Source organism: Apteryx rowi, unplaced genomic scaffold (genome assembly GCF_003343035.1).
Source record: "Apteryx rowi isolate R43461 unplaced genomic scaffold, aptRow1 scaffold_51, whole genome shotgun sequence".
Classification (NCBI taxonomy): Eukaryota; Metazoa; Chordata; class Aves; order Apterygiformes; family Apterygidae; genus Apteryx; species Apteryx rowi.
Window position 1 is genome coordinate 3,230,621 of NW_020450772.1, and position 12,914 is coordinate 3,243,534.

The 12,914-nt window shown below is 43.6% G+C and overlaps 2 protein-coding genes across 3 annotated transcripts in view; one reads left to right on the forward strand and one right to left on the reverse strand.

Annotated features, from left to right (window-relative positions):
• LIMS2 (LIM zinc finger domain containing 2) overlaps positions 1-12,914 on the forward strand; it is a 54,951-nt gene that overhangs the window by 38,092 nt on the left and 3,945 nt on the right. Inside the window, exon 11 of one of the 2 annotated variants that reach the window (XM_026080042.1) lies at positions 44-1,866. The exons of the other annotated variant lie outside the window; for it this stretch is intronic. The gene's annotated coding sequence lies outside the window, so the exon portion shown is untranslated. Of the gene's footprint in view, positions 1-43; positions 1,867-12,914 lie in introns of those variants that run through there. 2 annotated transcript variants of the gene reach the window in all.
• The window catches only part of MYO7B (myosin VIIB), a 47,954-nt gene continuing 36,671 nt past the window's right edge, over positions 1,632-12,914 (reverse strand). Inside the window, exons 37-46 of the mRNA XM_026080039.1 lie at positions 11,589-11,744; positions 8,026-8,131; positions 7,791-7,904; positions 6,785-6,872; positions 5,572-5,678; positions 4,940-5,125; positions 3,969-4,085; positions 3,053-3,136; positions 2,160-2,279; positions 1,632-1,715 (exon numbers count right to left, since the gene is read on the reverse strand). Coding sequence (XP_025935824.1) covers positions 1,632-1,715; positions 2,160-2,279; positions 3,053-3,136; positions 3,969-4,085; positions 4,940-5,125; positions 5,572-5,678; positions 6,785-6,872; positions 7,791-7,904; positions 8,026-8,131; positions 11,589-11,744 — 1,162 coding nt within the window. The remainder of the gene's footprint in view (positions 1,716-2,159; positions 2,280-3,052; positions 3,137-3,968; positions 4,086-4,939; positions 5,126-5,571; positions 5,679-6,784; positions 6,873-7,790; positions 7,905-8,025; positions 8,132-11,588; positions 11,745-12,914) is intronic.

The window sequence follows — 12,914 nt, forward strand, 5'->3', positions numbered from 1 at the left end:
AAACCAGAAACAATATGTTGGCTGCAAAATTTCATTTGTACAGGCGAAGTACAGAATGCTTCTCAGCTATACCCAGTTAGATCAGAAATAGGATGACAAAACAACTGAAGCCAATAGTCTCAGAGTTTCCATTGCCAGCAATGGACATTACAGCAGGAATATCTAATTGCTTGCAAAAGGATCAACTATTCTGACAAGCGTGGCACTCATTGAGATGCACAAAGTGAGTGGGGCTCTTCTCCCTGCCACGCATGTACAGCACTCCCATTAGTGTTTGAATTGCACACGCACATCTCCAAGGGAACAGGGGAACCATTGTGCCTACACTGGCAAGTCAGAGCGAGAGAACCAGCAGAGCTGCTTTTCCAGCACTGCCAGACTGTGTCTCAAGGAACTTGGTGTAAATGCTTTAAGACATGTCCAGGTTTCACTGTGAGCAAAGGAGAACTCTTCATTGAGGACGGATCAGTACTTGTGCTCTGCTGGGATAAGCATCTAGGCTTACCACCACTGCAGTGCACATGCTTTACAGACTGAGCTGCTCGTGTGGGACCCAAGTCGTGTGTTTATGAAGGTCTGTGTGGAGAACAAGTGCTGGATCAAATTTTATCACTCAAATTGTCTGATAAACAGGAAATAGAAGAGATCAAGATAAATTAAAACTATTAAAATTAATAACTGACATTCTTTTGTCTCATGAGCGAATGTCTGCATAACTCCAAGCTGAGAACATGTTTATAGAGAAGAATGTCTCTTTTCAACAGATGTCTGTTAGTCTAAGTTTTTCAATGCTGATTTGCACTGAATAGCACATCTATAACTTGAAAGAGGAGCTACTGAGTAAAGTAATGGACACAAAATCCAGACCCATTTCAGGGTTTGTTTACGCTTACTTGAAACTACATACTAGAAAGCAGTTTTTAGTTTCCGAGTGCATAAAGAAATGTGGAAGAAAGAAAACTATCTAATTTAACTAAGGCAATGGTAAGCCAGCAAACAGCCCACTAGTCTAGCAGCACACGGGAGTGACATTTATGTTGTGACAGTAACCGGCTGTCTTAGTCTACTGTAACTTGCAATACGTATCCTAGTGATAAAAGGATGAAAAAACAGTATCTTACCTTTCAAAGGTGTCCAATTATCCTACTACTTGGAACTTTCCATTAGGAGGAAAAAATAACATTACCTTTGTTTACAAAGACTCAGAGAACTTATGTATTTGGTAAGAGCGCGTGAAACAAGGGTAACTTTTCTGTCCAAAGGGGGGGGGGGGGAGGATTGTCTTTCTCTTCTTAAGATTGGAAGAGACTTTGAATATCAGAAGAGGTTTTCGGATTAGTTTGGGGCTTTTTCCCCTTGTACATTAGATTAAAATCCAGCTAAACTTCATCTAAAGCCAAAGTTTGAATGGAACTTATGTACTACATTTAAGTAAGATAAATTTGAAAGTTATTTGAAAGCACATGCTCACTTGAGCTTCTCTTGTGGTAGTATTTCAGCAGCACAGTTCATTCAGCATGTGATCAGAAGACTGATCATCAAGCTCAGTATTTTTAAAATGGCATTTCTTCTGGGAGATGAAGTTATAGGTAGTTTGGCGCAGATATAGGTCACGGGTTCAGTTTCTGCTCTCAGGCTGGCAGGTTCTTTTGCCTGTTTACAGCATTTATTAGCAGGCGTACATAGGATGTTAACAGGTCGTCCATTTTGTAACCCTGTCAGAAAAAAAAAAAAAATACTGAGCTTGATCAGTCTTCTGAAAACAGTTATTAAAGAAGGTGGTACCACTCATTCAAAAGTGTAAAGTCTTACAATGATGGTGTTACTGCATAGCTGATCAAAGCATGCAAGATGGAAATCCTCGTAGCTTTGTGGCTGAGTGCAGTTTTTTCTTGATGTCTCGGGTAGATAGAATTTTGATGTATGGGAAGAATTGGGGAAATTACTATTTTTCCTTTTCTCTTTGGCTTATTTCTTTGCATCAGATGGCATTATATAGCACTGAACTAGTTCTAAATGGCAGTTATATTGGCATAACAGTGCTTTTTGTATCTGCACTGGTTTTAAAGTCTGTTTTGGCACCATGGTTTTGTAACAGTTCTGGATATAAAGGAAGAATTAGGGGGCTCTTGTGTATAAGTTAACAAAGCTCCTCTTACCAGAGATGTCTCACATAAGAGCCGGCTTCCTCGTACCAGGTTCCCTATTGTCATATGAAAGTATGTGCTCCCGCTGCTCCAATTGGAGATTTTATTAAAGGGGTAAACTGTTAAAATATCCTGTAAGGAGAAAGAAACCAGTATAACTTAGCTATGCAGCATTTCTCAAATGAAAACAGACTGTCATGTAAGAAAAACTGTAGAACTAGAGCCTTCTTTTTGTCTCCTGCTTCATTTATATATGCAGTGGATCAAGGTAGGTCTTGCATCCATACTAGTGGTATATTGTATTCTCACCAAGCAGATGAAGAGATGATCCTTTCATTATGTATTGATCTTTGTCTTAGCACACTACCATTATATTTACAGTAATATAAAACTCACTATTTGTTCCCCTGTTAAAAGCAAATAGTGATATTCATAAATGCTTTTTGCCTGCGAGCTTGGTACATCCAGACTGGCTGGGTTAGAGAGCTTGTAAACCCTAAGACTGTAATTCGATGTAATTTGTAGACAGCTTGCATTTCCTGCAATGGATTTTCTTCTTTTTGAAGCAGGTTCTCTAGTACACTATCCATCCATCTGCCTTATCCCGATCCTACCACTTTGTCCAGGTCCATGCTGATTACCACTTTTTTTTTTTCAGAGATGCTCTATAGTGTTTTCTTTCCAGGGCAGAAACTACAAAGAAGTGATTTGAAGCAATAACATATTCTTCACTTTCACACAGAAAACAAATAGAGGGATTCTATCCTCTCCTAACATTCAGGGAGAAGGTTCCGTTGCTGTCCATGAATTAGCACAGTCAATTAAATCCTTCATTAGAACTGCCTATTTAAGGTAGGTGGACATTATTTAGAGGACTAGACAGACTCTTGAGAAGCAGCTGTTACCTTTGTCTTCTGATGTATCACTGAGACTCCTTGCTTGTTGATTGCAATCAGCACAATCTCTGGGAAATTTGGCTCCGAGGTTTGCTATAAATGAGCAACAGAGCAAGATAAGCAGAAAAAGTGAAAAATGATCCATGCTAAGTGTATAGTGATCTTTAATAGTGTCTACTGTTGCTTCTCCTCATTACCAAAGTAATGAACTGAAACTTCAAGCTTCTTAGTATTATGTAACTATTGCTAAGGATGACTTTTTTGGCCATATGTTGAAGACTTGAGCAACTGTTACATAAAAGCAAAATCAGGTGTGTTAGCTGCCAGGCTATCTGATAATAGGTTTAATGGTTGAGAGGTTTTGTTGAGAGGTTAATGAGGAGAAATTAAAGGTACGAAGCAGGAAATGATCCCTACTGGCATATACTGCAGAATGAGAGGATTAATACAGTTCTGTTCTGAGGAGAAAATCCCCAGAACATGTAAGATTTGACAACATTTTGTTTTGGACAAGAATGATAGGACAGTTAAGTAGCTACAGAACTAAAAGCCCCCCCATCTACTACATAGTAATACTATGTATTATAACTGCTACTTCCTCAGCAATGTGTATAGCAGCATGATTCCTTTGCAGTGTTCTCTGCACAGCTTTTCCATTGAACAGAAATAATGCCAAGGGATTACTCCTGTATTTGGCAGTTTTGCCCCTTCCAGGAACTGGAACAACATAATCAGTAAATAATAGGCATAGTTCAGGAAGTGTAAAAGACTCATCTCCCCACTTTGAAGGAACTGAGTTTTCCTCAGTAAATGGTGGGAAGCCAGCTTCAAAATGCATTGGCACACAGGTATGGAATTACAGTCAATCCATATCCCCTAGTGCTGGTCTACTAGCAAATCCATTCATACAGACTTTTAGACCTACCTTCACCTCAAAGAAGGCTGATCCGAATGTTGGCCACCGGTGTATCATTTTCAAGAAGGCAATCTTGGCCTCGTCCATGGTTTTTCCCTCATGTTTGCTGTACACTGCAGTAATGTTCTGTTTAAGGAAAAAGGATGCAGAGCGTAGTTAGTTGGAGATGGGCATTGGCACTAGAGACAGCATCAGACCATCAGCAAGGTCAGTCTTGTGCCCACATCAACAGAAGAGACATCATGGAAGGCCATAGCAGGGTAGGCTATTTTCATTGCACAAGGTGGGGGGCTGGAACCTCCTAGTGCTTCTTGCTAATGAGTTGGGTGAGAGAAGTCCAGGAGCCCAGAGGAATGGATTCCAGGGAAGAGGGGCAATATGGGATGAAACAAAGTGCAGAGAACCAATATTTCCACAGACATTTATCACATTTTCTACTGAAACATACAGGGTGAACCTTGCTTCTGTATCTGAAATGGTGGCCAGTGTGTTCCTCAGTGGATTAAGTGAGAAGTACCTGCTAAACCTTTCTTGCCTTTTGGAGGAGAAAAGAGCCTTTTGCTATGAGTAGCACACACCTGGTGCAAGGTGACTGATTTGCTGGCCAATCTATGAAATATTTAGGACATGCCTCAGTTTTCAGTTTCTCTATGAGATCCTCAAATGCCCAAGCCCACAACTGACTTTCCAATGTCTAATTCTGTTTTTTCTCGACACGGACAATAGAGTTGTATCTCCACAAAAAGTGCACATCTCAAATCAGTCTTCCAGGTATGCAGATATCTATGAAGGCTTGGTAGAGAGGATGCAAAATCTAGATTCTAACAGGCAAAATGGCAACATCAACTAGCATTGTTCTTCAGTGCTTTCAAAAACTGCCAGATCAAAAAAGTAGTGTGGCTCCATGTATTTCTTCTCTTCTAGAGCTTTTTGGAAGCAGTATGGTTAATGAAAGCCTTAACTAATGCTGATATTCTTACCTTCTTCCACTCATCTGGTGTGATTGCTCGCAGCAGATTGTCTGGCACCAGCTCCTTCAGAATTTTGGGGATGGCTGCCAGCTGTGTGCGGTCATTGTTGAAGCGCACTTTATAAATCAGCCCTGCCAGCTGGACAGCTTCGTCCTTGGAACACTTGTGGTAGCCTCTGAGGTACTTCGGCAACTCCTGGAAGAGACCAGCTCTGAGTCCAGACAGACTGGGCTGGAGGAAACACTGACTTACGCGTGCTACAGCTGTGAGGTCAGGATGTAAGCATCACCAAGCACAGTCCGAGGTCATCACAAGAACTTTTGACTCCTGGAGGTTCTCCTTACAGTCAGTGCAAGAAGATGAGCACCCCCAGGTAATAGATGGATTAGGGAGCTATGCTCCTAACATAGGCATGCAAACTAAGGTGCCAAGCTCTGTCCTAAAAGGTATGTATATGTTAATGGACATCAGCTGATTGCTGTTTTTGACTACACGTTTTAAATACTCTCGCATCCCTCTGGAGGCACTGTAATGCAGACCTTGGAGAGGGAGAGAAGACAACTCCAGCAGGCTCACTTTCTCAGAGTATTTCATGGATCATGTGGCCTGCCTTTATAGTTATGCCTTAGGGAGCTTGTTACCTGGTGGTAATGAAAAATTGAATCAGCTTTCAGGTCCTTCCCAGGAATTACATTCAGCCACAGCTTTCTCATGAAGTACACCTCATAAGCCACAGACATAGTAGCCCCTAAGGAAACAACATCCTGTTAGCATACTCTGTAGTTCTGCAGTTTGTAATTGACTGGTGAGTTTCTTCTTAATAATAATAAACAAAATCACTGGCAAAATAGTACAAAAGACAATTTCAGATGACCCAGGAAGTGATTAGTTGTCAGTTCCTGAGCACTGATCACACAGTGATTTGAGGTGCAGCATCAGGCTGAGATAGCAAAAGGAGGTGAGGGTCTCAGCAACACGGGTATTTGTTGTTTCTTGCTGCTCATGAGAGCTGCTGCCCGATGTGCTGCACACCTGAATTCTGTTCTACAGATGCTGGTACATTCTCTGATGGCTCTACTTACAGGAATGAATAGTGATTTAGCACACACATCTGTGATTTTCGGAGCTCTTAGCAGCTGCATCAGCTGTGAGGAGAAAAAGGAAGCTAGAAAGTCCTAGATGCCTAATGATTTAAGCAGTTGAACCTCAGCTGTTCTGAAATAAGCAAAGGTCACAATCATTGAGTATGAAATTTGGGTGAAGTTTGAGTTAATGTAGATTTTAAAATGTAAAGTTATACATGGGGGTGAATGGGAAAGAATTGCTGTCATTGGAGTTAAATGGTTTTACTCTAACAGCATGTTCCCTTAGCAATACAACTTGGGCTCTAATATCAACAGGTAGTAATCTAGATGACAATTTTCTAATGACCCAAGGAATGGGAGTGGCACTGTCAAGAACCTGCTTACATGTATTTGCTGATATCTGGTCTGGCAATACATAAGCCTTGGACTTTAAACAGGATTAACCTATCTGTAACTTGTGTGCATCCAGCTGTGTGTTTTGGATGCAACGGGTCAAAACATCTTTGGTACCAATCTAAAATTTCTGGTGAGATCTCCACACAAACATGTTCTGATGTTTCTGACAGCCAGTGGCTGGCTGCATGAGGTCACTGGATCTTACTGCTGGTGCAGGCAGTAACCATATATGGTTAATATAAAAAAAATGGTATAATAGGCCCCTAGCCACACACTTGCTGAGATGGAGTAAATCCTACTGGATAAATGTGTTGCTTCCCCAGTTCAGCACAGCATCTCAGGCAGCTTCTTGTCATGATGACACCCTCCTTACCATCCTTCCCTGGTTTATTCTTCCTGTTCCAATCTGTCACCTGCCTCAGCGAGTCAAAGAAGTAGTCTGCTTCATTCTGACTGATCACCTGGAAGAGGCCAACCAATGAATAGTGGAGACAAGGGATCAGCAGATCATATAAAATACTACCTGTGCCAACATACCCAAATAACAGGCTGGATTGTCTTTCCTTCTCTATAGTGAGAGAGCAAAATGATGGCAGTAAAGACGGAGACAAAGGGAAAGAACAGGAGAAACAGGAGGAGAAGGGCTCGTGTGGTTTCCATTTCATGGGATTTTTATTCCATTTTCTGTTGCTTTTTTCTCCCTTCCTCTGCCTTGCTCACATTTCTTTCCAACACTTGCTGAAGTCAAGCTGAATATGCCTACTCTACTCCTAGCCATCTCCTTATCATAAATAATGGCAGACATTGGGTTCCTTTCTTGAGGAATGCAGCACATCAGAAACCCCCTGTGCTTGGACTTGCTGCTTCTTTTGCCTTGATCACAAAGCTCAAAGAATCCCAGAGAGAAGAGACCTCTCAGCAAGGYCGTTCACCCAAGCTTCAGCTCAGGCAAGGCAAGCTCTTGAGAAACCAGAGGGCCATGACTGGTACTGGTCAGCCACTAATGCTAGTGAATATTGTAGATGTGCAGCATGTCGCCTAGGCAAAGCCTAACAGTGGAAATGGTCTGAATGCAGCAGTAGGTAACATGATTTGCTACCATCCCAGCAGCTGCAGGAAGGCCCATGTCTTCTCTGCTTGTAGTACCACATGTCTACTGGTGGAAACTCTGGATCTCCATGCTGCGTTCTGGATGCTCCCTCTCAAAATGAAGTGTCAGGTGCTAAAAGTTCTAGTCTAAGTTGTATCCCCTCAGTATGACAGAAGCAGCAACGACCTGCTATGTTGCTTGGCTTCATATATGGTTGCTTAGGTGGTCTGGGAAAGTAGATGAGAAGAAAAGAGAGTTTGGCTACCCTGCTATGGCTGAGAAGAGTTACCTTGTCTGCAATCTTGACAAAGAGGCTGAAACCTTCCCAGGAGCTCAGCTGCAATTTGGAAGCGATGTTCTGACACAGAGTCCGGATTTTGGTGTTTGTTCCCACATCAAATGTCTATGAGATAAGAAGGCTCTTGTTATGTGTCAAAGAGGAAAAAGGGGAATACTGTATATCTTGAAACATGCTCCTGCATGAACACAGCAGGTCAAGGCTGAGAAAACAAAAAAGTTCTCACCTGCTCTGTTTCATTGGGGAAGCAAATCTTGTGTGAGATCTTAGTGTTGTTCTGCAAGATGGCATCAACCTCCACAGGATGAGGTGCCCACTTCCTGGAGCCACTCCTGGAAAATGCCACCACCATCACAAGAGATGTTAGTGCTGGATGTTTGTTTAATCCTCGAGGAGCTGAACAATAGGATAAATTCCATCCAAAATGCAAGTATTGGGACCTGGACAGGGCTCTAATCCTTTACCCTAATGCGAATTCAGTGTATTAACAGAGCAAGAAATGGAGGGTCTTACTAGCACACCTATTAAAAGTCTGTTCTACTCTGCAGGAAGTTTGCATGGATAAGGCATCTTCCTAACCAGTACTGTCACCCCCTTCTATGTATTCAGCAACATTTTTCCTTACTGTTACTGAAGTGTGAAGACAAGGTCACAAGGAGCACTACATTTTATTTTAGTTCATGCATCAGCAAAAGGATTTGCATTCAGATACAAAATGACTATTACAACTGAGGAGACAAGTACCAGAAAGGCTTGGAAGGGCTGCCAGAAGCATTATGCTTTATGTAAGAGCTGGCATGGAATCACCAAGTCATGAGATGCAGAAGCTGCATAATGCCAGTTCCATGAAAGTAAACCTTGGAGTAGAGCTGCCCTGTAAAAGCAAAGAAACTGGATCTGGAGTCTGAGTCATACAAAAACTTCAATATGGTTAAAGTCGGGACAATTTAGCACATTATATTCTGATGCTTGTATTTTCCTGTTCTAAGTGGCATAGGGCCACTGTGGCTGTTGGGAGGTGTCACAGAATAGTTGGGGTTGGCTGGGACCTCTGGAGATCATCTGGTACAACCGCCTGCTCAAGCAGGGTCAGCTAGAGCAGGTTGCCCCAGACAGTGTCCAGTCAGGTTTTGAACATCTCTGAGGATGGAGATTCCACAACCTCTTTGGGCAACCTGTTCCAGTGTTCAAGAAACCTCATAAGTGGAAAGGTGTTTTTGTATTCAGAAATTTCTAGTTTATTTCTGTCTTCTTCAGATGGAATTTCCTGTGTTTCAATTTGTGCCCATTGTCTCTTGTCTTGCCACTGTGCACCACTGAGAAGAGTCTGGCCTCATGTTTTTTACGCTCTCCCATCAGGTATTTATAAACATTGGTAAGATCCCCCTGAGCCTGCTCTTCTCCAGGCTAAACAGTCCCAGCTCTTTCAGCCTCTCCTTGTATGAGAGATGCTCCAGTCCCTCAGTTCCTTTGCTGGACTCGCTCCAGTAAGTACATATCTTTCCTGTACTGGGATGTGTGTATTTTACACACTACAGCTTGTAAGCCAGTCTCCTCTCTCACACTGGGCCTATCTAGGGTGGCCAGAATAGCTATTCCTGTGCGCCTCAGGAGAGAGCTTAGCCTGGCATCCAGTTTTAGTTGTGCAGGTTTCAAAACTAATTTCTTTCCGTTAAATAAAATAGTGGTTCCATTTGGAGAAGGAAAACCTGACTGTAAAACCAGTTGAACAGCATGTGCTCTAGTACTGTCCAGGCACTGTATGGAGCGTGGACCTGCCATACTCAGTCATCTGTTCCTGGACTAGCAGCAGAGGGAGGCCATAGGAGGCCAAGGAAGCACAGGAGCCTGCCTGGAGGCACTGGGCCACCTCTCCTTGCAGCCTCAGCTGGGAAATCATTGTCAAGGCAGGACCTTCTTAGCACCCCCAGGATGTTCTCTGATTCCCTGTCCGGGAGTCTGGGGATGAAGCAGTAAAGCTGTTTGTGGGGGAAAGGATGCGCCCAGGGGCCCGGTTTGGCTTCTACTCTGTGTAATGTAGATCAGTGCTTTGAGCTGCCTGTTCTCCCCTTTCCAAGGAGAGCTGGTTACTCATAGGGAGAAAGGCTAAGAGTGGGTGCAGGTTTAGTCTTAGGAAAAGAAATGCTTTTAGAAAACATTTTGTCCTCTTTGCTCTTATTCCCCTCCCCCAAGCTCCAGATTTGAGATGCTTTAGCAGAGAGATATCTTTTTCAAAAAAATCCCCCCAAAATAGCCCATGCTGCTTTTCCCTCCCTGTTTCCCTGCTCTAAAGAGGGTCTGCATGGCTAGACAGGGCTTAGAGCATGAGCAGCACATGATGTAAAGAGGCAGGAAAACTTCAGTCTTCTCCACAGAAAGAGCAATGAATAGCATTCCTCATCATGCATTTTTCAGGCACTTCAAAGGCGAATTCAGTGTGCAGTGACATTTCCCCAGCAGTGCTGAAACCCACCCACTGCGAGGGGGACAGCCACTGCATTAGCCTTCTCTTCAACCTTGGCCTACAGGGCTCAGAGACCAAACAGCGCAGCCTAAGAGAAGGGAGAGGATGAAGGAGCTGGAGGAAGAAACCACTGGGCAGCCTCGTTGCTGAGCAAGTCAGTGGCAGTCAGGGCTGTGCTGGGCTGCATCCAGAGAATCTGAGTAACTCACAGCAGCAGCAAAAGGGAAAAGCCTGGGCTTAACCTTGGCACCAGGGCACTGGGTTCCCCGAGCAATAAGCTGGGAAATTCCAGTATCTGGAGGAACCTAGGGAAGCCCCCCGCAGTTCATTTGATCCTTAGTGAAACTCAGGTAGCCCTTCCATTCTCTCTGGTCATGTCATGCTCATCACACCAATAAGTAAATCAGCAGATTCCTCTCAGTTTGTGTTACTGGACTTCTCTTTCAATTCTTGTGGCTTTCTACCACCTAAGGGTTAGCACTCACATACACACACACAGGCATGCAAAATGGTTTTCCATGGGTTTCCAGCGGCACTCCCAGCAGCATAACTGCATCATGGAAATGACTATCCTTGTGTTACACTGACGTGCACCCGTCACACAGACCTCAGGAAGCACTGTAGGCTGGATGACACAGTGCGTCAACCCTCAGCAGCACAGTTACTCGAGGGCAGAACAAGGGCAGCTCATTGCAAGGTGCCTTGGTGTGAACAGCCAGGTAAGTCTCAGGGCTTTGCTCATTCGGGTTTCTTCAACGAGTAGGAACCGGCTGTGTTGCTCCTCTCTTCCCAGCATGGATCTGCTTTGCTACCCGGAAACCCAACAGAGCCACATCAGCACTGTGCAATCTTCAGTGATATCAGTGATGCCACTCCACAGTGAGCAAAACCTGGTATTTTTAGCTGCAAATGTGCAGCTCTGTTTGCTACAGAAATTCAACAAAATGAAGACTAATCCTCAGGCACATGTGAAGAGGATGAGACCAAAGGAAAGTCAGGACCTCATCACTGACAACTTATGCTTTCATTTCAAGCTTCATGCCTTTTAGTGTGTTTGAAATACTCAGCTCTGGGAGTCAAGTGATTATGTGTGAGGCTCAGCTTATCTAAATGTTACTGACTCTGTGGAAGAAAAGAGTGAAATTGTGACAGGCATTTCCTAGTGGTTCAAAGTCCATAAGAGAACTTTAAAAAATGATCATTTAAAAGAAAAAGATGTAAAGAGAGAAAAGAAATAGTCTTAATATTTCATCCCATGTGATTTTTTTGGCACCAGATTCATGATTTCTGAACATGTTGGGCTGGCTATATCCAAGACTGTTTACCTCACCACCCTTTGAATCCTCCGACTGCACTCCAGGGCCAGTGTCTCTTTCTGACGTGTCTCCATGAACTTCTGGGCATGTTTCAGCAGTGACTTGCTGGGTGGGAACAGGCCAGTGCAGAGCCAAAGTAGCTGCCAGCCCTTGTTCTCGCTGTACCTGTGAATACAAAGAAAACGGTCATGCTACAGCCACATACAATTCTTCCTTTGACCACACAACAGCTACAGGGAAGAAAAACACACCCCCATCATGGGACATTGTGCCATTCAGCAGCGAGCAGCAAATCAGCAGAGCCTTCACACAGGAGCTGACAGGCATTTTCTGTGCAATGACTACAGCCTGTACACAAAGATAATTCTAAATCCTGGCTGATGAATATTCATGACAGTTGCAAATCTCATGAATAAATATAAGCTCCAGTTTATCATCTTGCCAGCAGTGTCCCTGGTGGCATCCTCTTTGTAAGCCACTGTCAGTTCACTGGTTCAAGCTCACATTTATTTGGATTGTGTTTTATCAGTTGTTTGGATTCACCTCCCCTCTGTGACCAGACAGCTTTGCTCAGAACACAAGCACTTTGCTTGCGGTTTATTTGCCCTTATGCACGCTTCTGCTCTGAAAAATGACCAGGTAGATGGCACGGTGCATTGAGGTAGTTACATCTCTTAAAAACTCCAGATCAAGTTTGTGCTATTATCAGGCAGAAGGGCAGTTCCTCCAGCCACTGGGCCTGCGAACTCTGCCAGTCAAAGTTTTGGTGTCTCGCTCTCACCGTTAAGAAAGGCTCTGCACCTGGGAGGAGGTCCGTCATTCTGCCAGCAAAGCCAGGAGCAGAACATGTTCCAGCAGTGTCCCTGGGATCGCTCCGAAATGCAAAGTGCAGTGAACGGGTTTTGGTTCGGAAAGCCAGCAGGTCTGCCTCTGAATGGGCACCAGGACTCCGCTGAATAAGGAGATGCTGGCTTTTTTCCCATTTACTTTTCTGATTGTGCAGACTATGAAACACTGTTTTAATCCCATTTATACTCTATAGATCTGTGATGTTTGTGCCTGCGTGAGAGCAGGACATGGTCCACAGGGTAGCAGCCTGGGAAGGATGAAAGATTCGTTCTTCTGGCTGTTCTAATGAAAATATATGGAAATAGCCACCTTTCAAGCATTGTTTTTTCCACATCAGTGATCTTGCTCAAAACAGTGAATGATCCACAGGACTAAATTGGTAAGAGTACAGCAAGAATGGCACTGGCACCATGGTTACAGACCATGCATTAAACAGCCTGTAAGATTTACTGCACACAAGAAAATTTAACATTTAATTGTTACACT